This window comes from Lissotriton helveticus, chromosome 1_1, assembly GCF_964261635.1.
Source record: "Lissotriton helveticus chromosome 1_1, aLisHel1.1, whole genome shotgun sequence".
Taxonomy (NCBI): Eukaryota; Metazoa; Chordata; class Amphibia; order Caudata; family Salamandridae; genus Lissotriton; species Lissotriton helveticus.
This window is the reverse complement of record NC_136057.1, coordinates 1,575,021,538-1,575,047,660: the sequence shown is the minus strand read 5'-3', so window position 1 is coordinate 1,575,047,660 and position 26,123 is coordinate 1,575,021,538. Positions and strand designations below refer to the sequence as shown.

Here is a 26,123-nt window from a genome sequence, read left to right as displayed (position 1 = left end):
CTGTGCCATCAAAACATTTTACTCCGGCAAGCCATTGACCAGATATGGGCCAGTCAAATATTCTTAAATTCTGAATAGCTCCCAGTGGTCTGCTCTTGCTGCACCCTGCTTATGAGCTCATTGGTCTCAGACCCATATACCTTCCTCAACCATCAGGTACTTTTGGGATAATGACTAGATAGTTCTTCAGATGTACATCACAGTGGTAACAGGAAAGGTTAAAACTAGTGAGGTCCAATCAGTTGTGCAACAATAATGTTTTTATTTAAAGTGCTCCTGTTTGAGGCATGGTTGAAATGAGGATCCATGAAGATATGTCCTGACTAAGCTCTAGGCTATGGATGTATTTGCTGTGCTGGACCTGGGTTACCGCAATGCAGCTTGGGTTACTCTTCACCCTGGGAACCCTGGAATAAGTGGCATGAAGAGTGTCTGGAACAACGACTGACTGTTAGAGGTTAGTGCCCTCCCTCAAACCTGAAGACATTTAGAGGATTGCTTATTGTTTTTATCAAGCAGATTTTATTACATTTATAAACCACTGGGTAGATTTAGGCATGACATGAGAATCACCATTTATAGCATTACAAAAGGGAATGAAATACATTTCGCCAGCTTTGCCTTCAACTATATCTGTTAGTGTTTTAGTGTTATTTATATGTTCGAAAAATTGAAATAGTCCCATAACGGGTCCCAAATCTTTTGTGTTTATCTGTGCATCCTCTGGCTCATTGTCTCCTGTTTTAATGATTTTTTATTAGTAATTTTCATCAAAAATATTAAACCCTAACAATTATTTATCGTACACATTTAATAATTACAAATTGTTATTAAAGAAAAGGAAATAAAACTTGTCTTGAAGAAGTCTTAAACATAAATGTACCCCCTCAACGTACCTATTGCAGTAACACTCCCTGGGTTCAAGTTCTGTATACATATCCACAAAGGAGAACAGAAGAACAGTATCAAGGAAAATATATAAAGGGGTAGAGCTAATAAAAGGACCCAAAGAGCAAGATAAATGCCTGGGTCTCCTAACAGGCATCTGCTTCTCTCACTCTTACCTCCCGTTCTCCCCCGCCATTCATCTCCAGAGATAGCATTTGCTATGTATCCCAGGTCCCCTATACAATATACATACCCTTTACAATACAATACAATATAATAACATATATAAAGCAGGCAGCTGCATCTGAAGAGGCGTCCCAGCACTAGCGATTTCAAAGTGGAACAGGGAACTAATCAAACCAGAGAACAGGAGGCCCATACATCAAAGAGATTTTTTTATTTTAGGATTTTTATATAGCGCTAGCCAGACCAGAGGGTATCGGAGCGCTTTAAAGCAGTTATAGTACAGGAATCTCAAATAATCATCGGTAATCATATCGGTTCGGAAATCCCAGCGTGTAGATCAACATAGAGGCAAGGCAGGACAGTCCAGAGAGCCTCACAGAGTGCACAAATGTCTTGCGCAGAACTCATTTCAGGGAGGGGGGAGCATGGAGGGGTGAAAGGATGCTAGGAGGAGTAAGATTATGGTGACAAGTGTCAAGATGCTGCGGAATGCAGGCATGAGCCCTTTAGTGCTGGTTACCTGTCCGGGAAGGCACGGTTGAGGTAGAGGTCTTTTAGGAGGTTTTTTAATTTTACAAAGGACGGGATAGTCCTAAGAGATCATTCTTCAGAAGCCTATGAAAGACTGTCTCGGTAGGCCTGAAGCGAAGAGTCGAAGGCAATGAGTTCCAGAGTTAGGCGGTCAAAAAGAAAAGGAGCGACCACCTCTTCTTGCCTTACAGCCCACAGGAACCCGCAAACAATTTTGTCCATTGGAGCGCAGTGATCTCCCCTGTCGGTAGGGATGCAGTCTTCTTCTTAAACATAAAGGGCCTATTTGCTTGCAAGCTCTGAAAGCATATATTCGAGCTTTGAATTTGATGCGGGTAGCCATGGGCCGCCAATGCAAACTGCGCCAGGAGGCCATGACAGCTGATTGAGCCCAGATCTTCAGATTCAACTGGGCTGCAGTGTTCTGAAAGATCTGCAGGTGGTATAGCAGATACGATGGCAGACCTAAATAAAGGCTATTGGCCTAATCCAACTTTATGGTTACCAAGTCATGAATGATGGATTTCCGATTTTCCTCAGGAATCAGATGGAGCATCTTTCTGATATGTTTCAGTGTGAGGAACCAGCTGGCTAACACAGCTCTAACCTGAGGTTTGAAAGGCAGGTTGGAGTTGAATTTGACTCCCTCCTTACACCCAGGTAAAGCTGCCCCGTACCTCGTCAAACTACTCCGCTTTTCCATAAGATGCCATATTGAACATTTCTTGCACCAAAGTCTCTTTTGTCGGTCAGTTGCTTGTCCTCGATAACCTCAATATACAGAGTTTAGCTCTGAGGTCGAACACCATCTTTTACAGTGGTAAGTAATCCATGGGAACATTGATGTACCATGCAATAATACTGTCTAACCCACCGGAGGACCTGTGATGTCCTCAGTGTCATTCATAACCCTTCATACCTCTGCCCAACACTGTTGCAACTTTCTGCACCCCCACACTATGGGCATTATTTAGAGTTTGGCAGACGGGATACTCCATAATTAAAGTGGGGGATGTCCCGTCTGCCATAGCACAAGTGCATTATAGCCAATGGCATTTGAAGTATAGCAGACAGGCTATCCTTTATGTTTTGACGAAGTATGCCATCCGCTGAACTCTAAGCAAGGCCCTAAGTGTACTATGTCACACACCGATTAGTCACACTACTCTTGGATATATATACATGCAGGTCTTAGCATTTTTGGACACCAGTGACAGCGGAGTAAAATTTTGTAGTAGGCAAATTTCAGGACAGCCTCCCTAAGATATTTATCATGTCTCACCAATAACTTGTGCCATTCTTCATGCATGTAGTCAATTTGTAACTTATGTGACCACCACTCATTCAATAGCATGGCTGTGGCGCTTGAGAAAGTGAAACCTGCTATGATCCTATATAGCCCTGAAACCACCCCTTTGTAGGTGTCTCAGGTTATCGAATAGACTAGATTATGATAGTTTAATGGGTTGTGGACCTGAGAGTTTTTTTAATACAGTGAGCCAACCGTTGATAGTTCCAGAATTGTGCGGGATGGAGTCCAAGTGAAAATTTTTAAAAATGCTGTCTCTAGATCTACATCATCTTTGCTAGGGTTTGCCCAGCGCCTGGGGGCCAGGCCGGTGGAAGCTATCCTTAAGGTATATTGCTCAAAGTGCCTTGCCGTTGCCTCCTATGGTTCCTCTATATGGGGTTTTAGACAGCAGGAGGCGTTGCAGAATGTTGAAAATAAATTCTTGCGTATTGTTTTGTCTGTACCCCAGTCAGCCCCAACTTAATCAAATACATCAAGAACTAGGGCAGGGTTATGTTTCGGACATTTTGAGTACAGTCCCATTATTGTGCTGGCTTAAAACCCGGCTTAATCCAGAATTGACCCTGAATCATCAAATCCTTCGGGATTGTGTCAAGCTGGATGGAGCTAGTAAAATTAAGTGGTTGTTTTAAGTTAAGCACATGAACTATTTGTAACACCAGACAGAATTTGTAAGGAGGATGTGAAGTGGGTCAAAATGCACTTTACGAATGTACTGATATTGGAACGGGAAGAACAGGAAATGAAGAAGCCCCTAGTTAGGGCTCATTTTTTAACCAAATCTACTCTGTTAATTGAACCCTATCGTAAACTGGTGAACAGGGCCTTTCATCGCTGGTTATTGACCAGGTTCCGTTTTAACTTGATCCACTTCACTCGGGTGAGTTTCCTGTGTGGTTTAAACCTGAAGGAATGCAGCTCCCTGCAAATGTGATAACTATTCTGTAGAAGATACTATGCACTTTATGATGTTCTGTGACTTTTTTAATGTAATCCGCAGGAAGTTTTTAATCCCTATATTGATGGGCAAGGGTTTTTTGCAAATTAGACCTGCCCTACTCCACCTTCAAATGTTGAGTAACCCCAGGGATATGTTTGCCATTGCTAGCTTTCTTGTTGCTGCTATGCGAATTAAACAAAAAAGATGTGTCAGATTATCAATTGTTTAACCACTCGACTGATTATAGCTTGGTTTTTAAATTTTTAACTATTTTGGTTATTTTACGGATATTTAATAATGTTGTATGAATATATAAAAATGTTGTTAATTGTGGATTTGTCTAAATTTGCTTAAATGTATTTTAATTAATTGAATAAAGTGGATTGACTTGACTTGACTTGAGTCCAAATTCTGTTTGCACTTCTGGAAATGTTTTCAATGTTCGCACTATGAGTAGTTGTTCGATGTTTCTATGACTTGTCCTTATAGGTACTGCTTCCCCAAAATGCACGCTGCATTACTATTGTGCCCCAATATGTAATTTGCTGATCTCCATTCATTTACCATTTGTTCAAAAAGTTATGTTAACTCGTGATATCAGTGGATTGCACATACATTTTGGTCAGGCTAAAGTTGCATTGTTTGCAGACAATGTTATATGCTTTTTGACTGAGAGCTAAGTGTCCCTTCCAGCGCTGCTCGAAGAGCTGCATTGTTTTCAGAACGTCTTGGGCTTAAAATAAAATATTATGGGGTACAGCAGTGGCCACAAAAGTATTGGAGAGACATGACTTTGATTGCCATGCCACCTAGAGATCTCCTGGATAGGTAATATAAATTGCAAGAATATGAATTTTTCAGCTTGTTGGACTTTGTCTCAACTTCAGAAAATAAGAATATGCTAAGCAGCACTGGAAGCTCTCCATTGACTTCCAATGGAATTAAGTATTACATTTATAGTTCTGAGTACAGTGCACAATGCCTGGATCTGTACAGAAATTGGCCCCTCACTACACAACACTTGGAAATTCTCACTCATCCTCTTCTGCAAAGGAGATTCAAATGTCTGATAGCGAGGAAGATGTCTGGGAATGCAACAACCAAAACGCCAAAACAAAAAATTTCCCCACACTTAGAACTGAACTGCTGCATCTACACTTTGGAAAACCTTTTAGTACAGGTGTCTAAATATAAACATTCAAGGGTAGTGATTGAGGAATGCTGAAACCACAGACCCAGGTGGCCTCTAACTCCCCTTCACATTTCTGTTAACTGTTTTGACTATTTCTACTACAATACTACCAGCAATCTGGGTGACAATGTTAGTGGAAATAAAACTCTGTAAATAAAATAAACAGAGAAATAAAATAAAATGCTGAACTTATTGTGTTGGAAGTCGTATGTCAAAATGAAGGCTTACCCAGCCAAACGCATCCGTAGAGCTCCACCCGCATGCAGACGTTCATAGAGTGATCCGTTACTGGGATGAAGCGAACAAATCTGGCTATGATGGGTGGTTCTAGGTCCTTCAGGACAATGTCATACCCATTGGCGTTCCCATCAAGAACCTGAAGGGAAAGAAATATAAAGCCATGATGTTGGATAACTTGTGAAAGTGCTTATCTATCCAATAGCGTTAAATCTCCCACTGATACACTTCACAAATATAGAGGAAGGATGCGACACTGGAAGACAATGACATACATGTTTCCTGCATCTCTTTTGCAATTCCCCTGTAGACAGCTTCTGCTGTAGCACCTTACTGCATCCCAGGACTTCCTCTGGCGCTGCCACTTTGTCCTCTATCGGAAAGACATGGATCTCTATCAGTTGTGTATCAAACAAATTCTTCTAATTTCCAGTCCAACGTCAATGTGGGCAACAATGAACTGCTTCCTCCCTACAAAGAATGCCGCATCAAAGACCGCCTCTCTGATCGAGGGAAGAGGTATCTGTAGTGCTCTGAACGGAGTGCACTGCTACTAGATGCTGTCCTTACAGATATCTGCCAGCAATCAGGAAACTCTTTGGAAAATGTGTATATAGTTGTTTTCAAAACTTCTTCTGTTCTTAAGTGGGTAGAGCACACAGTTTAGAGTGTGGGTGCCAAGTGTTGCATGATTCTTCCTCTTCAGGTCTTAGAAAGTGTTCAATTGACAGACTTATTCTTTAAAAGTATTTATGTTTTTGATTTTTCTAGTGGGAGAATTATATATTCATAAGTTCACATGTGTGTTCTGAACGTCAAAACACATCACCAAGCTCGCACTCGATTATCAATTTTCAAAATCAAGTATACAAGTTCTTTTATATTCAAATTGTCTTTATTTGTTCATGATTTTTTCGTCTCACCGGAAGACGCGTACGAAGAGCAAGACAAAGCCGCGACTTGTCTAAATATCGAACGAGCACACTCAGAACCCAACAAACAGATGTTACAAAGTCCCCCGAAGAAGGGCAGTGTGCCCGAAATGCAATGGGCTCAAATCTGAATAAGAAATCAATGAAGAGCATAATGAAAAGACTATCATTTAAATAGTCAAGAATAAAAGAAAAAAATCATGAACAAATAAAGACAATTTGAACATAAAAGAACTTGTATACTTGATTTTGAAAATTGATAATCGAGTGCGAGCTTGGTGATGTGTTTTGACGTTCAGAACACACATGTGATCCTAACTCTCTATATTCTCATCCGTTTCTACTTCAACCCACCTCTTTCCCAAGTCGATTTCGCCAGGAGATCCAGCGGGTCCCATCTCTGCTATATTTTATCTTGAACATTTGAGCAAATTCGTTTCCATGACCCCCAGCATGGCGCCCCTGACTGCCCACCAGGGTAATGAAGTGCAGCATGCGGAGATCGATTTGCAGGAACTCCTTCAGGTCTCCTGGCTCCACGGACGACTCTGGACACCACGCTCCATCGCCATCTTCTGAATCCAGCCTGTCAAGAACAGGAGTGAATTAGAGTTCCAATTTTCTGTGATTAATTACAACAAGTAACACATTACAATCAAGTGTATTTATTACTTTTGATATTATGTTTTCAACAGTGGTCGACTCAATATATTGATGGTAAAGATCTCACTTCTTGTTCAGTTGTGCTGCTGTCATCCTTCACAGTTCACATCAAAGTTCAAATATATTTATTATGTTTAATATGGTTATAGCATGATTGTTGCTTGCCCAAGCACTGGGTGCGTAATTTGGCCATTATTATTGGGGGGGGGGCTTCAGCTTTCCCAAAAATCACGGAAAAACAAATGATATGAGAAACAAGACATGAGGGGGGATTAATGGGCAGTGAAAGAGAGAGGAGAGCGGATTGGTAGGGGTAGACAGTATACTCATGACATAGAAGTGAGTGTGTGTGTTTTTGCCAATGTGAACATGTAAAAGTCCCAGGTGAAATCCGACAGACACTTCACGCTACCCGTTTGGAAGTACTTGTACCCAACTATTTACTGCAAAGTACATTTTTAGGGGGGGTGTAAGACCCCCAAATACCCCTCTGGAGCTACGCCCCTGCCAAGCAGTAGACTCTCTCCTCAAGAATTTTGCTAATAATAAAACAGATAGACTATTTCACCCACAACCTCAAGCAGTCTTTCTTTAGTAGTATTTTAGAGTGGAGAATTTTTTTTGTGGTGGATATATTGTGCATTACCTCTCAAAGATGTGCCATATATAAGTATAGGATAGGGTGGGCTTCTAAAAGCAAATGCAGAATGCCATTGAGTTGTTCTGGAAACAATAGGGAAGAATTCCCAAATGCACTCCTTGGGCCTTCTTCCCAGCAGCAGCCGGTGCAGGTTAGCGAGGTGGTTCGGGGCCCTGCATGGGGGATGTCGACAGACAGAATAGGAGTTATTTATTTATTTATTTATTTTTGCCCTATTCCGTCGCCTGTCGGCATACCCCCCACCCTGCCCACTGCGCTTACTTACCTGGCTGCTTTTCTCACTATCAAATATGATCAAACTCTACCCTAAAGAAGTAGATTCTCTTCCTACTACTAGCAATAAGGATTCTGAGTAGCAAACAGCCTTGCACACCATTCCCCTTGGTTGACCACTATCAAGCTGGATTTTGAGCCAGAGACTATCCAACTTGTCTTTGGAAACAAGCTGTCTGTAGACTCAGATGTGGTTACTCAAGGGTTAAGAGAAATGCAATCATGGTGCATTAAAACTGTAAAGAGCAGTGTTATATTACTTGCAGTTTACTCCAGCGCCAGGCTTAAACAAAGAAATGTCATAATCTTTGCACCCAGAATTCTGCAGAACTTATATGAAGAATAATAATGTTATATTTCCTAGATGATTACCAGGTACCCTTGTTCTTATGGGGATTGGAGTTTTTCACATATTTTAGTTAAGTGTTCTCATTTCTCTGTCCATTTTTGAACATCAAAAACATATTATGATTGAAAGGGAGTTCAAGTTTCTGCTACTGCAAAAAAAAAACTGCTATCCCCTGGTTTAGGTGTGGCTCAGGATCATATACATTAAGATACATTTCATGTTAGGGACAGCTCGCAAACGTTTAGTGACTGTCCATTGCCTTTCACCTGGATCTCACTTCACAATTAGTCTACACGTACTTTGAAAGAAATGGTGATACTCTTTCCTAAAGTATATCATGACTTACACGCTATAAGTATCTTAGGTAATTTGTAGGCTTTGCATTGTAACCTTACTGTTTTCTTTCTGTGAAAAGAGAAATTCAGGATGCTCACATTGGCTAATGTTCTGTGTGCCTTGTATCCTGGAGACTGGATGGGAGTCCTAGACCTCCACACCCCCATCCTACCTATCTTCAAATGTCTCCTGTGGTTCACAATGGGCCTGAAGCATTTCCAGTTTGCTGTGCTCCATTTTTCACTAACTGGTGCAGCACATTTGCAATGGTCAGGGGTTCCAGTCTTCCCCTACCTTGATGAGAGGCTGTTGAAGGCGGGTTTACCCCAGGAAGTCATCACCCATATCCAGACTATGGCAAACATTATGCATTGGCTGAGGTTCATTATCAACATGCTGAAGTCCCACATGACTCCCTCTCAGATGCTCCCTTTCATTAGAGCTATTCTGTGAACAGTGCAATTCCATGACTATCTTCTGGAAAGGTGAGTCGAGATCAGAGGACTTTGGTCTCTGGTAGAGTCTCGACTCCACTTCAATCTGCTAGAGTTGAAGCCGATTTGCTTGCCATTAAAAGCCTTCCTTCAGTCCATCAAAGGACAGCTGGGTCAGCCGTTCACTGACAACACCATTGCCATGTGGTATGGCAACAAACAGGGTGGGGTCGTGAACCCGGTACCAGAAGGCTCTGCACCTCTGGAATTGGCTGAAGCGCTAGGACATTTTGCTGGCTGTTCAACACCTAGCTGGAACTTTGTATGCCAGCATGGATTAACTCACTAGTGGATGCCTCACGGATTATGAATAGTATCTACATCCAGAGATGGTACATGGTTTCTTCCCAGACTGGGTAGAACCTTGGCTCAATCTCTTCACCACCGCAAGGGATGCGCAATGTCAGCACTTCTGTGTGGTGGAGTTTCTAGAGCAGCTTTTGCTCGGAGAAGCATTCTGCCTCGAGTGGAACTTTGGACTCCTAAATGCCTTTTCACCAATAACACCCCTGCCCAGAGTTTTCAAGAAGATCAGGATCGTCCTGGCATAAGTCATCCTAGTGGCTCCAGATTAGACATGGAGAGAGTGGTATTCCGAACCCCTGAGCCTTAGTATCTGTACTCTGGTCGGGTTGCCTCTTAGAGGGGATCTCCTGTTGCAGCAACAGGGCAGGGTCCTGAACCCGAACCTGCACGCTGTACACCATAATGCCTGGAGATTAAGCGGTGACAGCTGAGGGGTTTCGATCTCACTCCCAAAATGTGTGATGTTATCTTGGCAGCCAGGTGTCAATCCATTAAAAATGTCTATGCATGCCGTTGGGATAAGTCTGTGGCTTTGTGTTCCCTACGTCATGCAGATCCCCTCTTGGCACCTGTCAGAGTTTTTGCTGTTTTTTCTATCTTTGGGCTGGCTAAGTCATGCCTTTAGGCATTTTTAAAAGTTACTTGTCAGCTATTTTGGCCTTTCTGCGGCAGCCGGATCAACCCTCCCTCTTTCAAGTCTCCGATGTAACTTGTTTTAAAAAAAAGTTTACCGCATTTATTCCCACCTACTCCCTTTGTGATGTCCCAATGGGATCTTATTTTGTCCTCACTGCATGTGTGCTCCCTTTGAGCTCCTGCATAGCTTCTCTTTGTGGCTTTAGAACATCAAAACGGTTTTGGGGTCAGAATGCTTCAGGCTCTGTCTGTTCACCCTCCATACACCATATACCAACTTCTTCCCTGACACACATGCCCTTTGTGCGCATGCCTCTTTCCTCCCAAAGATGGCCACTCCCTTTCATATTGGCTTGAGCATCACTCTTCCTGCTTTCTATGCTCTGCCTCATCCTCCCAAGGATGATAGACTGTATTGTTTGGACTCTAAGAGAGCTATATCTGTCTATATTGATCAAGTTGAGAAGGTGCAGATCTAGTATAGGGTGGAGGCATCTGTCCTTTTTCAGCACCAGAAAGTAGAGGAAATAACAACCACGTCCTACTTTCTTGGCATGGTGAGTGAGGCTGAGGTGCCACAAATAGTAGGGTGTACCCCTTCTGCACAGTCTGAAGCACCCACTTGTCTACTGTAGATGCCGACCTTTGAGGCAGGTGGTACCTTATTCTGCCTCCAATGGGATAGCACTGGTGGATGGAAGGCACACTATTGAGGTTTGGAAAATGTGGCACCAGGAAGTGGGACACTGGGTATCATGCTGGGATTGGCTTATGTTTCCTTGTTGGGCTTCATGGCATGAAAGACAGGTCGGGCTGCTGGAGCTGGTACGCATAGTACTACGACCCCCCAAAGTTACCCCTTATAAGTTTGCAGTAGGGGCGAAAGGACTGCTGATGCAGCTGGGTTGATAAAGAAAGCCAAAGGGATCTGGCCATGACCCTTCTCTTGGGAAAGCACTCAAATGCATCGGCCTTGTCAGCAAAGAGGCTGGGGCCAACAAAGGGCATGTCGATCAGGATGACTGGGCATCCTCGGAGAACCCAGTGGACTCTAAATAGGCATAGCGACGCAGCGCCTCCATAGAAACCATGGCTCTACCCAGGGAGTTTGTGGTGCCAGTCCACACCGGATGGCGAACTTCGTCGCATCCATGCTGTCCACCATAGCTTGGTTGAGGATGCCGCAGCCTTCCTCAGGCAGCATAGGAAACAGCTGCTCAACTGAATCCCACAATGCATGGTAGTAGCATCCCAGAAGGCACACATTGTTCACCAACTGCAAAGCAAAGTTGGTGGAAGAGAGTATGCACTTTACAAAAATGACCAGCCTCTTGAATTTCCTATATGGTGGTGTGGTGGGGAAAGCACTAGGGTTGACCTTCGCTGTTGAGTCCTGCACCACCAGGCTCTCAGTGGAGGGGTGCTGGAAGAGGAAGGCTCGGCCTCCTGGGATGGAACAGTGTCATTGAGCACTCCTTCAAAGCACAGGAGCCCCTGTGTAAGGTTTTGCCCAAGCCCCCAGGAGCATGTTCGTGAGAGCTTTATTAAAGGGAAGCCCGCCCCAGGTTTAAGCAACTCCATTAAGACATTAGTCTTGACCTCGACAACCAGCAGCTGGAGTTAGAGGACCTCCGCCTCTGCTGTGCGAATTACGGTGGCTAATTATATGTCTTCCTCTGAAGCCTGGCCCGGAGGGAAGAGTATGCCAGAGGCTGGGGAGGTTTCCAAGCCACTGGCATAGCCCATCTCTTCATAAACGTTATCCTCATCAGGGTCCTCTAGGGGACCATATATCTCCTTGTCTTCCCCTTTCAGGGAAGTAGAGCCTGTCAATGAAAGGATAGTCCAGGGAATGGTAGGGCCTGGACGGTGCCAGCATCGATATTGAGCAGCACTGGGTCAGTGTTGGAGATTATAATCAACTCATTGTCAAGTGGCACCGGCGGTGTCAAGGATGTCGCCAGAAGAAATGGAGCTGGAGTAGATCAGGGGGCAGATCCAGAGGGCTGGTCGTGATCGAGGGAGAACCCATCAACAGTAACTCAGCAAAGGCACCTCCTGGTTCCATGGGGCCTGAAGGCATTGAGTCATAGAATTCTTCTAAGTGTGACAGGCACCGCTCCAGCACTGGGAACCCAGTGTGGTGTAGACCACGCCCTGATACTGGCTCCTCAGCTGGGGAGTGGGAACGGGGCATGATGTCACGTGGGTGAAACCCAAAAACACTTCTATTTCTTTTCGCTGTGTTTCTTCAATTTACCCAACTTTGACAAGGAGTTCTTGGAGTGAGAAGATGGCCTTCCTCAGGAACGACCCCGGGTATGGATCCGTGATCTTCCATGGGGCCAGGAACAGCGCAGAGCCTTCTTTTGCTGCACCGCCAAGTGCTTCATCGAATGGTTCCGAATCGCCTTCAGGTACGTCGACCTGCACTCAGCGCAAGTCCGACCCCAGGGACTAGAGACAAACCAAGTGGGGATTGGAAACAGACATTAGCATGTGACAATCCTCTGAGGGCTTGAACCCTGAAGGTTATGCAGGGTACATACCTTAGCAGACTGGCAGCAAAGCTCAACAAGCATTTGCAATGCAATAGGTCTCACATTTAAGAGATTTTGAGGTATTGGCAATGTACATGACAATCCTTTAAATTCATGTGCTGTTTTTAAAACAGATAAATAAAAGGCATTGTCATTTACAATGCCAATAGCTTAAACTCTCGACAATGTGAGACCTATTGCATTGCAAATGCATGTTATAAACATTTTTTTAAACGTTAGGAGAGAGCATATCCTGACTGCAACTGCAGGCAGGACAACTGTATTTGAGAAAATAGTGCTTGGATGCTGTAATTAAAGCCTACCGAGCAACAACACACGTAACAGGGGATGTCACCATGGGAGGTTACAAATTGAGACAAGTCAGTACTAAGGAGGGTCTACAAAGTCTTTTGACCAATGAACAGCCACAGTTTACAGTTAATGTGAACAATGACACAAGCCAACGAAAATTGTGAGTGGGGAGTGGGCAGGGCTTCAAGTCCCTACCTCAGTACAGCATAGCTCGCAGAGCAGCGCATGCGCTGCCCAAGCTCAACCTAAATTTTTTTGACTAAAAGCCAAAAAGAGTTGGTCAACCAATGTCCGAGATAGCTTTCTGGATCCTTGCTGTCGTCAGCACGCCATGGTGGCACCTACATGGTCATTTCAACGTCATTTCTGATGTAGACAATGCTGATGCTAAGCTGAACAACTACCTACCAGCACACAGAGGTACTTCTCAAGATTTTACTTAAACCTGTGGAATATTGTGGAGTATTCTAAAGTGAGGAATCTGTGGTTAAAAGTCAGAAATGAGAACCAATCCAGAGTGGAGTAATTATAGCACATTACTTTGATCAGACTCAGCACCAGATGTCACCTTGGTACCATTAACTGTTCTCACTGCTTCAGATCTGGATTTTTCCTTCCAACCGTATCTCTTGCACTGTGCTGTTAAGGGTTTATGGAAACATGTTTTATATGATGGGGCAGCAGGCACTTTCTGGCTCAAAGAATGGCCTCTGCGCCCCGTGAGACTGGCTTTTTCCTACAGACCGTTCCCCATATCTTAAAAAAGCATCCATCTCGCCACAGGATATGCCAAATTGATTTGAAACATTTCTGTTAATCAGTCAGTCATCCAATTCTAATGCCATCTCAACCATCTAATCAATGAGGTCTTCAAAATGAATCTCAATAACAGGGATATCATTGAGTGGCACACTAAAATATGGCTAAATGTACCTTTCTGGATTCCCTCACTTTGGCTATGGACCTCTTACAATATTTTATATAAGAAATCCCACTACTCTTCTTCGCCCCTCTGCAGGATGAAGCTCAAGGTTAGCAAACACCCTGTTTCTTGCATAAACTCTTCAAACATGTTATTAAATTGGTGAGTGGTTTGAAATCTTCATGCAGTTTTATTTGATGGTAGGCACTCCTTGTTTCCAACTTGAAGAAGTATCTACTACCCTTTTAGAGCAACACTATCTCGAAATGTTGGTCAAAGGGAAACAGCGCTGTCGATCTGCTGCATTTATGTTGGTGCTAATGTTACCCAGGCCAAAACTCCCCAACATGACAAAAATGGCTGGCAACTCATTGTGGAAACACTGCATTTTTCAGTGGGAAGTTAGACTTGTATTCATGCTGGTGAAGGAGCCGAGTTTCCGCATTCTAGATCTGCTCTAGAACCTCTAGTCGATGGTACATTTTCTGAGCATAAAAGCATCGGGGGTGAACGAAATTGTTAGAAGGTCAATTATTTTAATTTCAATTCACAATGACTCTAGGGAATCACAGACTACCAAATAAGGTTAGTTAGTTTATTCGAAAGCCAAAAATAACTGAATATACAGACACCTCAGAATGAGGGTGTAGAAGTACATATGGACTAGTACAATCTGCGGATGAAATTAAGGCGGTACAACATGCACAGAATAATTAGTTCAAGAATCAAGATACAAATGATTAGGGAGCAAACGTCCAAGTTCCCTCGCATAGAAAGTTCGTGGGAATTCAGCATTTTGCGAAGCAGGCTCAATTAAGGTGTCAGCTTGTGAGGTCTTCATTAGAACCCCCACATCAGTTGGGTCAAGCAGGAGGAAGCTACTAAGACAGAGCTATTTCAAAGTTGCTCTCTTTCTCGAGGCAGAGAAGAAGTGTGCAGGGCTCTTTCCCTAGTTACAATACATCAATAGCACATGTGGCTACCAGGATCCTTCATGAATCATGCTATCTGGTCATGCCACACCCTCATAGGTGCTTTTCCATTGTGCAGTGATGCTCCAGTGCAGCGGTGAGATGACCTTGATACCCAGGGTCTATCCGATGAGAAAGTACAACAGTTCTCCGCTATCAGTATCAACTCTCAATGTATTCCCTTCTCTCCTTGCCTAACTCCTAAAACATAGACATTATTCTAGCTAACAAGGATGATTCTTACACTTGCAACAGAAACATGAGAAAGAACAGAATCCAGTGTGCACATGAAATTCAATTATTGTCTCTAATGTGAGAGCTTCCATGGAAAATGCATTTCAGGCCTACAGAATTCATCTAACATAAGAAAGATGGAACACAGATGTTACGAATTTGCTTATAAAATAAACACTCTTTCTCAATATTACTGTGTTCATCTAAGTTAACACGTTACATAAGCACATTGAATACATGAGTAATAGTCAGCGGTGTACACATATTCTGCACATTAATGATTTCAGCTAGTTACATCTGCTTTCTACGTTGATTTCTGCACATTTACATTAAAATACCCTAAAATACGTCATGATTCACATTATGACAATTTACATTCTAATGTCTCATGTTAATACAATGAAAGAATATATGTGGATGCGGACTACTCGTGATTATAATGCACCCTACAATGAAAAATGGATTGTGCACTACATCAGTCATTTTCATTGTTTCAGGAGGTGCTGGCTGTTTGAGGCCGATGGAATACACTGGTCTTGTATTCCACTAAGGCACTACTTAGCCCTGCCGAACTGAAGATGCACCACCACCTTACTGCTCTTCTATGCACCACCCTGTCCTGCCCTCACCAGTCAGGCACATGTTCTCGGCCACAGGGGACACTTGGATGGTGTCAATCTAGCAACAGCTGAGGATGACAGTTTGGTAAAAGTCTACAGACAGTTGGCCTTCTCCTAAAGTGTTTCAATCTCGCTGGTAAGCAATGATAAGTGACATCAAAGTGGATGTGAATGGTTGTTTTTGTCTCCTGAGGTGATGGTTTAAATGTTGTTTCCTCTTCATGCATGCAGGTTTTTGAGCATCGCTGTATTGCAGACTGTTGTGGGGATGCAGCCTGGCACTCTTCGCCAAATTTTTATGAAGTCCTCCAAAGGCCACTTTATTCAAGACAGCCAAGACAAAGCGCTCCTTGACAGGTAGCCCCTGCGCAACTACTGTGGAATGATAGCTGAAGTCTGAACCACAATACTATTGAGCCCTGGAGTCAGAGAACACCAGACTGTGCTCCATGACCCATCAGGGGCTTAGCTTTAAGGGGTGCCCCCCTCCCACCCCAATAACTACATTCTTGGCTTGATGGTTATTACTGGAACCATGTGCCGGGTCTCCTATATGTCGGTTTGCTCGTCATAAGCTAAGAATAAAAGACAAAACTAAAATGATATGCACACAGTAGAAAGAGACATGATACCCATCAAAATGTGAAACTAGATATCCTGGAATCAATACCAGATTCCCCTGCTTGTCCAAATTGTGTGATTATAGGCAAATATTTTATTACACAGAGCCTACTTTTTCTTCATAATCACATATGAGTGCACTTTTAAATATATGATTACAAGGACCTTTTATATTTGATTTGATAGACTGTAATGTTGCTCCATCTAGAATATGAATTTAGGCCACATTTAGGGTACACTTGACTACTGACCTGCCTCTTAGTTTGCTAATGATATTGTGTGGGGAATGAGCCATGAATGATTCTAATAAATATCAAATTGTATAAAGTCTGTCTTTGTAGCTATGTAGCTCGCCTTAAGACACCAGATACTCACTGTCACACCCACCTTCTTCAGGTTTTTAATAATTCTCCCTGAGGTGTTAGCTGTTCTCCCTTTTAGGGCTAGTAAAATTGTGATCCATGCTCTTCAAACGTATAGGCTGGATTACTCAAACTCTTTCTGTCTAGGCCTTCCCAAGCAATTCATTAGCAAACTTCAGTTGGTACAGAATTCGGCAGCTAGACTACTTTGTCTACCCAGACTTTGTTTTATCTCAGCTAAATTGAAGGACCTTGACTGGCCACCGATAGAAAAGAGGATTCACTTCAAGACTGACTCACATTCACAGAGCTCCCTATCTTTATGGTCCACATAGTCTCCCAAAAATATTTAAGTTCCACTTGCTGGTCAGACCTATGAGATCCTCCGATAACTTCTCTATTCTCGCACCAAACGTTTATAGAGAGAAGGGTGCTCTGTAGCAGTTGAAGGAGCAAAATTATGGCACACTCTTTCTTGCACAAAATCTTAAAACTGGATTTTTACCAATAACTAATTTGCTCAGCACTTTTGTTCTCCCCCAGTTCGACTGTTGTCAGCCTTCCATTCTACTTTTTTGAGATGATGGTGCCTTGAAGCTCTTTCTTCCGCATTAGCCGTGCTGCACAAATCATAATCAAATCAAATGCAGTGATATAATTTGATGCACTAGGGTAAAACGCCTCCGCATGTTAATGAAACACACTTTTTTGAAGAGATTATATCATATTTGACATTATGGTTGTTACACGATGTAAGTGCTAAAAATTTTCATGATCAGGTTCATACACGGACTCTTGGATCCAAGCCAGACCCATAGCTTGGCCTTGGCTCAGCCCAAGCGAATAATTTGCCTGTGCGCCCTCGTTTATTTGCAACCGGGGCTCAGTACATGGGGCCATCAATCATGTGGAGCCCTGACAACATGCAACGATTTGACAACTCCCACCATCAAGGCTTCTTGTAGCAGAGATAAAGAAGAGTGCGTGCAGAGACAAGACAGTTAAAATAAGTGATCCATGGGCAGGGACTCTAAGTCGTTCTGTTGTACGTGATTGCAGTCATGGCTTCCTGCAGAGAACTGCCAGACCCTAGTGGGATGGGCAGACACATAGCTTTAGCGAAGATGTTTGGGGTGTGGCAACCCTCAAATGCATTCTTGGCTTGGTAGCTGGGTTTGGGGGCCTTAGGTCAGGTCTGCTATGTCTGTGTTGTTTTTTTCTTTGCAATTTTCATTTCAGTAAGAGGTTTTAACTTGTTCATTTTTGGGATCTGGATCTTATATGTATAGTGCCGGTTTATCAAAAAAGCATCTACACCAAAATTTACTAATTTTGGGAATTCACAAACATTGGCAATAGTATACTTAGAGAGTTGTGCCAGGCTCCTCTTTCCAGGCATACTACTGTCAATCAAACACCTAAAAAGTGATGGGACGAATAATTGCAAAGAGTTTAACCAGTGGCAATTGCTCAGGTTGCATTCCAACGCAACCTTTTTTTCCCACTGTGCCACTTCAGCCAGAGGCCCACCTAATGCAAATAAGTACTGACCTTTTTCCTCCTGCACTGTGGTCATTTCTCCCAGTTCACCCTGCAGCCCACTGCTTTAGTTAGTTGGTAAATCTAGATTCACACCACTTCAAATCTCACTGACTACGCTATACCCCTGGACTCCATGAAACCCCAGTAGGCATAACATCTAAGAATGATGTAAAAAGAAGAAAAGGTTTCAAGTATTAGACTAGGAAATTGGTGGGATCAGGCAGATCCCATGTTATTTGCTGAAAATGAATTGCTGATTGTTTTTTAAAAAAATATCTTAGTATGTGCGCTGCTGGTTTTATTTGAACAAATAATCAATTGTTGATGTATGTTAACATGTCTTTGCCCATTTTGCACTGTGATTTCTTTCTAAACTTTTATGCATTTGTCAAATGCGAATACAGTTAATAATTGAATGGAATTGAATTGGGTCACCACTAAAACATTCAGGTCATTAAATATTGTCCCTCACGATTAACCCTCCTCTAGAACATCTAAGGCTTTTATGCTATTCCCATTTCTGTCTTCACCAGAAATAACAAATTCTTCCTATGACAACCTTATGAGAGATGAAAGAGACATACAAGACACCGGACACAGGAAGGCTACCTTTGATCATACACTGTATGGTTGTCAAACTGTTGCTCAATTCGATGGCTCATATCTGATGATTTATTTGCATCTGGAGATGTGGTAAAGTCAGCGCTTGTTATTTTCAATGCTGATGCACGTCCTTCACAAAGTAATACTGCAGGTTCCGCAGTTTGGCCACATCTCCAAAACTGGATTTATTTTGAAGCATCATTATATGAAAACAAAGACAAGCAAAGAGATAAATGTACGTATATGGACCGATACAGTACGAATCTAGCGGCAAAGTACAAATGGAGGGACCAACATGGGAGGGAAGTTCAAATTCAAAATTGTATTTGATTCAGACTTCGTCTGAGGTCAACAAATACAAATACATAATATTAAACAGTTGTATTGATACTTTTAAAGCTTTCTTTAAAACACGTTATAAACATAGTATATTAAAACTGCCGAATAAAGATACATGGTTTATGGTTATTAGAATTATGCATTCTTTAAAACAACTTTAAAAAACTCTTTAAGAACACATGCTTGTTCCATGCAGCATTTGTAGGCAAGTGTATTGTATTGAAGGTTGCTTCTTCACTTCGCAGCAACCGTGTGTGTGTGCTCCTAGGCAGTGTAGATTGAGTTGCCTGCATGCCGTTGGCAGATGCTGCATCCATTAGGGGGATTGAGCAGGATAATTAGGGCATACAGGGGAGCAGTTCTAATGTGTGTCTGCCATGTTGGCTGCTTCGCCATGCCCCCCCACCCCCAAGGATTGATTTATATTTTGATGGTGTGTATACTCCATTGCAACTTCGACAGAGTATACACACCACCCACATGAAGGTCCACCCACCCAATTTTGATGTAGGCGGACCTTAGGTTTAGCTATGGCGGTGCCTACTCTGTCCTTCTCTTCTTCTGGTTGGTTCTTGTCTGAGGAGGAAAGGTCTGAGTGCCCCTAAATACTAGATTTAGGGGCGTTACAGGTAAGTAAAGGTTGGAACCACTGGGTCCCTTCCTTGGGGTGGGTACACCCCCTATTATGCCAACCTCCAGTTTGAGGGGGTGTATGCCTCTCTCCGGTAGGCTCGGTCCCCCAATCTGAAAGTTGCGCTTCACTTCGCCTTCCCCACCTGAGGGGTGGGGTTGGCAGAGGTGGGCACCAATCCCTTCCTCACTTGGTTTTCCTGATGATTCTTGGGGTTGGCAAAGGTGGGCACCAATCCCTTCCAAACTTGGTTTTCCTGCTGATTCTCCCGCACAAAGTGGGGGTCAGAATTGGTGAGAGCCAGTTGCTGGAAGCAGTAAAGATCTGGGGTAGCTCACAAGGGCGGCAAGCCTCTGAAGCTTCCCCTTTGTGGACCCTGCTCATCCTGGGGGAGGAGGCTTGGGACCTCGTCCCAGTACGTGCATTGTTTCAGACCCCTGAGAGAAGCAGGCTCTTGACCCAGGGGTCCACAAACATGTCTGGTGGTGGCAGCTGATGATCAGCCACTCAGCCAGGACACTAGAGTTAGGTCGTTTTTCAGGGGGCATCTCTAAGGGCCCCTCTGAGTGCATTTTTCATTAAATCCCACACTGACATCAGTGTAGGTTTAATGTGCTGAGAAGTGTGATACCAAACTTCCCAGTTTTCAGTAAAGCCAATATGGTGCTGTGGAGTTTGTAAGGACAAACTCCCAGCACCATATACTCTTAATGGCATTACTGCACTTAAAATATCTAAGAATTGGCTTAGACACTGTAGATGTACAGGGCTCATGCTCCTGTACCCTTACCACTGGTATAGTACACCCAGCTAGAGGGGTGGCTGGCCTATGCCAGTGCAGTGGGTTATAGACATGGCACACAGGGATGTGTGCCACGTCGACTCTTCATTTTGTTTTGCACCAAAACACGCAGCATGCCATGGCAGTGCATCTGTGTAAAGGTACAGGGCCTCTAAGGGTGGCACAATACGTGCTGAAGCCCTTAGAGGCCTTCCCTGGCCTCAGTGACCTTGGCACCTATGGTACCATTTACAAGGGACTGACATGTGGCCAAAGAGGGCCAATTGGGTTTTGTCTTAATGCAGTTTTAAGGAAAGAATATAGGCACTGGGTACCTGTTTGGCAGGAACACAGGGCACACTCAGTCAAAGAATTTGAGCAGTTTGGCACAAAGTGGGGGCAACCATGCAAAAATAGGGCACTTTCTTAGACAACCCCCCCCCCCCCCATGAAAGAGGATGAGACTTAACCTTTCCCTAGAGAGTCTTCATTGTCTAAGTGGAAGAACCTAGAAAGTCCATCTGCATTGGCAGTCTCAAGTCTGTGTTCTACTATAAACTTCATTCCCTGTAGGGAGATGGATCACCTCAAATGTTTAGGATTTTCACCTTTCATTTGCATTAGCCATTTGAGAGGTCTGAGATCAGTGTGAACTAGAAAGTGAGTATCAAACAAGTATGGTTTCAGCTTCTTCAGGGACCAAACCACAGCAAAGACCTCCCTCTAAATGGCACTTCAACGCTGCTCCCTGGGGAGTAGCCTCCTGCTTCTAAAAGCAACAGGTTGGTCTTGGCCTTCATCATTGGTCTTGGATAGGACTGCTTCAATCCCCAGCCCAGAGGCATCAATTAACTACTTGGTATAGTCTGGAGCCTTGAGAATTAATGCTGAGCACACTGCCTCTTTCAGGGTTTCAAAGGCCTTTTGAAAGCTAACTGTCCATATGACCTTGTTGTGCATCTTCTTGGAGTTGAGTTCTGTGAAGGGAGTCACAATGGACCCATACCCCTTCACAAACCTCCTGTAGTAACCAATCAAGGCAAGGAATGCCCTGACGTGGATCTGGATTGTTGGAGCTACCCAGTCCAGGATGGCCTGGGTCTTGGGCTGTAAGGGTTGCACTTAGCCTCCACCAAGGTGGCCCAAGTATACCACTGTTCCCTGCCCTAACTGGCATTTGGATGCCTTGATAGTTAGGCCTGCATTTTGCAGGGCTTTTAAAACCTTCCCCCGTTGGATCAGGTGATCCTGCCAGGTGGAGCTAAAGACAGCAATATCATCTAGATATGCTGCATGAAAGGCTTCCAATCCAGCATTGCCTTGATTCACCAACCTTTGGAAGGAGGCAGGGGCATTCTTTAAACAAAAAGGCATAACTGTAAAATGATAGTGCCAATAAGGTAAGGAGAATGCTGTCTTTTCTTTTGCTGCTGGTGCCATGCCAATCTGCCAGTACCCTGCGGTTAAGTCAAAGGTACTTAGAAATTCGGCTGCACCTGGTTTGTCTATCAGTTCATCAGCTCTTGGAATCGGGTGAGCATCTATTTTGGTGACAGAGTTGAGCCCTCTAAAATCCACACTGAACCTCATTTCTCTCCTTCCACCCTGTGGATGAGGATTTTGAGGCCAGAACCACCGGGCTGGACCAGGGGCTTGCAGAGGGTTCAATAACCCTAACTCCAGCAGCTTGCTGACTTCAGCTCTGACGCTTTCCTTAACTTGATCAGACTGTTCATAGATCTTATTTTTTACAGGAACACTGTCCCCAGTATCCACATGATGGGTACACCAGTTTGTCTGACATGGGGTTAAGGAAAAGAGCAGAGCACACTGCTGCAAGACTTGCTTGCAGTCAGCCTGCTGTTTGGCAGAGAGGATGTCTGAGTAGACCACTCCATCCACTGACCCATCTTTGGGGCTGTAAGAGAGGTGGTCAGGGAGAGGTTCACTCTCTGTCTCCTGATCCTCATCAGTCACTATCAGCATGGTGATGTCAGCCCTGTCATGGAAGAGCTTAAGGCGGTTCACATAGATCACCCTTTAGGGTGTCCTGCTTGTGCCCAGGTCTACCAAGTAGGCGACCTCACATTTCTTCTCTAAGATGGGATTAGGGCCACTTAATTTGTCCTGGAGAGCCCTTGATGCCACAGGCTCCAAACCCCACAAATTAGGCCCTGGTTGGACCTCCACCAGAGATGCTTTTTGGTCATACCAGTGCTTCTGGAGCTCCTGGCTGACATCAAGATGTTTTAAAGCTTTTTCTATGTACTCTGCCATTATGGACTTTAGGCCTGGAACAAGGTCCACAATGTCTTGTTTGGGTTCTTGGAGAGGCTTCTCCCAACCCTCTTTTATAAGACAGAGTGGTCCCCTAACAGGATGGCCAAATAGAAGTTCAAAGGGAGAAACCCTACTCCCTTCTGAGGCACCTCTCTGTAGGTGAAAAACAAGCATGGTAAGAGGACAGCCCATCTCCTTTTGAGCTTTTCAGGGAGCCCCATAATCGTGCCTTTCAATGTCTTGTTAAACCTCTCAACAAGACCATTGGTTTGTGGGTGATAGGGTGTAGTAAAATTGTACTGCACTCCACACTCTTTCCACATATGTGTCAGACATGAAGTTTGACCCCCTGTCTGGAGCCACCTCCTTAGGAAACCCTACCCTGGAGAAGACACCAATGAGGGCCTTGGCTACTGCAGGAGCTGTAGTAATCCTAATGAGAATTGTCCCAGGATACCTGGCGGCATGATCCACTACCACCAGTATAAATGTGTTTACTGATTCTGTGGGAGTTTCAAATGGAGCCACTATGTCCACACCTACCCTTTCAAAGGGAACCCCAACCACTGGTTGTGGGATTATGGGGGCCTTTGGGTGTTCTCCTGTCATGCCACTGGCTTGACAGGTGACACAGAAGCTGACAAACTCCTTTACCTCTGAGACATCTTGGGCCAGTAAAAGTGGCTCACTAGCCTTTCCCAGGTTTTGGTTGGGCCCAGATGACCAGCTAGGGGGATGCCATGAGCTAAACTGAGTACGAACTTCCTGTACTTCTGAGGCACTACCACTCTCCTAGTGGCTCCAGGGTTGAGGTCTTTAGTCTCAGTGTACAGTAGTCCCCCCTCCCAATAGACTATGTGGGTACCACTGACATCTACATTTTCCTGTGCAGCAGCTTGCTGCCTCAGGCTCTCAAGAGTTGGACAGGTCTGCTGTCCAAGGCACAGCTCTTCCCTAGTGGGCCCCCCTGGACCTTAGAGCTCAACCTGGTAAGGGTCACGTTCCATAGGCTCAGTTCCCTCTGGGGCTTCCAAGTCCTTGCCCTAAGGAGAGGGGTCCTGATTATTTTGCTGTTCAGAAAAGTGGTTTCCCAGGTTTCTTACTTTTCCTCTTGGAAGGTTGGGCCATTCTTTCAGGCTCCAACACTTCTTTTTCACCCTGTTTTTGGCTTTGTGCTCATGTCTTGACACACACAATCTCAGGGATGTCCAGCATTGTTGTATGGGTTTTCAATTCTCCCCCAGCCCATGCTGAGGTCGCCAGGTCATTACCAAGAAAACAGGCAGCTGGGAGCTTTGGAGAGACCACCACCTGTTTCAGTCAGTAAACCCCCGTCTAATGTCACCATAGCCATGGCATGGACCGGGTACTTTTTCCCAATCAAGTATTGCTCTGGGGAAACCAGTGTATCTCTCACCATAGTGACACTGGCACCTATATCCCTCAGGGCCTCTATTCTAGTCAGATTGATCCAGGGGTTGCAAATACTTCTTTAAGTTGGGTGGCCACTCAGCTAAAGTGGCAAACTCAACTTCACCCTCAGTGACTAGAACTGCTTCCGTGTGAACCCTGATTTACTCTCAGCACACTGTTGATCCAATCTGGAGACTGACTGCACCAGTAGTAGCTGTAGGAGGACTAGGAGTCTTCTTGCTAGGACAAGTAGCATCTCCAGTTAAGTGTCCCCACTCCTTACAGTTGAAACACCGGGCCTTTAGGGGATCAAAGTTCTTCCCTTTGTATCTATTACTGGATTTAGAAGAGTTTTAGGACCCACCCCCTGAACAGGTTTTTGGTGCCCTTTTGAAAACTCAAGCTTTTTATCTTTGGGTTTCTCGCCCCCTTTCAGCTGGGGAGGTTTTGTAACCCCTTTCTTTTGGTCACCCCCAGTGGTTGTTTTTGTTACTCTAGTCTTGACCCAGTGGTCTGCCTTCTTTCCCAATTCTTGGGGAGAAATTAGACCTATTTCTACCAAATGCTGATGTAACTTTTCATGACTGCAATTACTCAAAATATGTTCCAACATAAACAAATTGTAAATTCCATTGAAATCAAGCACATTATTTCCAGTTAACAAACCATCTAGTGTCTTACCTGAATAGTCAACAAAGTCAATCCAGGACTGATTTTGGGTTTTGTGAGCCCCCCTGAAGCTTATACTATATTCCTCAGTTGTGAGGCCAAAGCCCTCAATAAAGTATTCTTCATGAGTTCATAAGACCCAGCATCTGCCCCAGTAGGGGTCAGGAGTCTATTCCCTGTAGTTACCAGTGAGCAGTTCCCAAAGGAGTGCCCCCCAGTGTGACTTCATCACTTTTCTCATTTCACAAACTCTCTCAAAAGCTGTGAACCATTTTGTGATGTCATCACCCTCATCAAATTTAGGGACAATCCCTTCTGGGATTTTAGGATCATGAGATTGCTCTTTTTCCTTCTTCTCCAGATCCAATCTTGTTGTCAACCTTACTAAAAGGTTGGTCTCCTCATTGAGGCCGTCCTCAAAGTCCTCAGAAGCACCTGACCCACTTGTGTGGGCTCTAGGTGCTGAGAGGTGTATTTTTGGAGTCAGGGCCACTGGGGCCCTTCTCTCCCAATGAAGTGTGTGGGGAGGGGGTAGTTATCTTCATCAACTCCCTCTTCTTCTTCCTCTGAAAGGTCTTCACCATTCTCCGAGGGGTTGACCTTAGTATACCCTGCCAACAGCTCCTGGATCTTTTGTTTGGAGGGATGGGACCCCATGGTAATATTTTTAAGTTTACATAGAGACAGTAACTCCCTAAATTCTAAGTGGAGACAAGGGGTGAGGTTGAGCTCCTCAGATTCTCTATGTCATTGTTGTTATCTTCACTAACAGCAGTTCTTGTTAAGAGACATTGTAAAATAAACTTCTAACTCCTTTTACCCCTAACTAAAGTAAGCTTTTATTTTTCAAAAATTCTAAATGGACTTAACCAAGGCCCTGACAAGACTTTTAGTAATTTGGAAAAATATGTCAATTCAAAAATCTGAATTCTAAAGACAATTTAAGAGGTCTGTCGTGTGATCAGCTGTTGACCAATTTTAGTACAATAAATGCAAAGGTGTATTTCCCACCGCTGATCCCCAATGTAGGAAGCTGGCTCTGTATATACTATATAAAAATGAGGTATAGTGTGCACAGTGGTATCCCCAAAGGTAGGCAGAGTAGATAGCACCTTACTCTCTGTTGTGGTAGTGTGGGCGAGCAGTAAGGCTTTATCAGGGGGTACTGTTAAGAATTTGCTATACACAGGCAGCAAATGATGTCACACACTCAAAGACTGAACTCAGACAAATGTGTTTGTATAAAATAAATTATTTAGTTATATTTATTTTCTAGAACCAAGCAAGCCTGGTACAGGTAAGTGTAAATGATAATTTTCAAGGCAGGTAGAACATTACAAGCCAGCT

The 26,123-nt window shown here is 43.9% G+C and overlaps 1 protein-coding gene across 3 annotated transcripts in view; it reads right to left on the bottom strand.

The window, feature by feature from the left end:
* Positions 1–26,123, bottom strand: part of DDR2 (discoidin domain receptor tyrosine kinase 2) — a 795,992-nt gene that overhangs the window by 402,928 nt on the left and 366,941 nt on the right. For all 3 annotated transcript variants that reach the window (XM_078687193.1, XM_078687208.1, XM_078687202.1), the window contains 2 exons: positions 6,573–6,804; positions 5,278–5,425 (listed from right to left, as the gene is read on the bottom strand). In XM_078687193.1, coding sequence (XP_078543319.1) covers positions 5,278–5,425; positions 6,573–6,804 — 380 coding nt within the window. The remainder of the gene's footprint in view (positions 1–5,277; positions 5,426–6,572; positions 6,805–26,123) is intronic.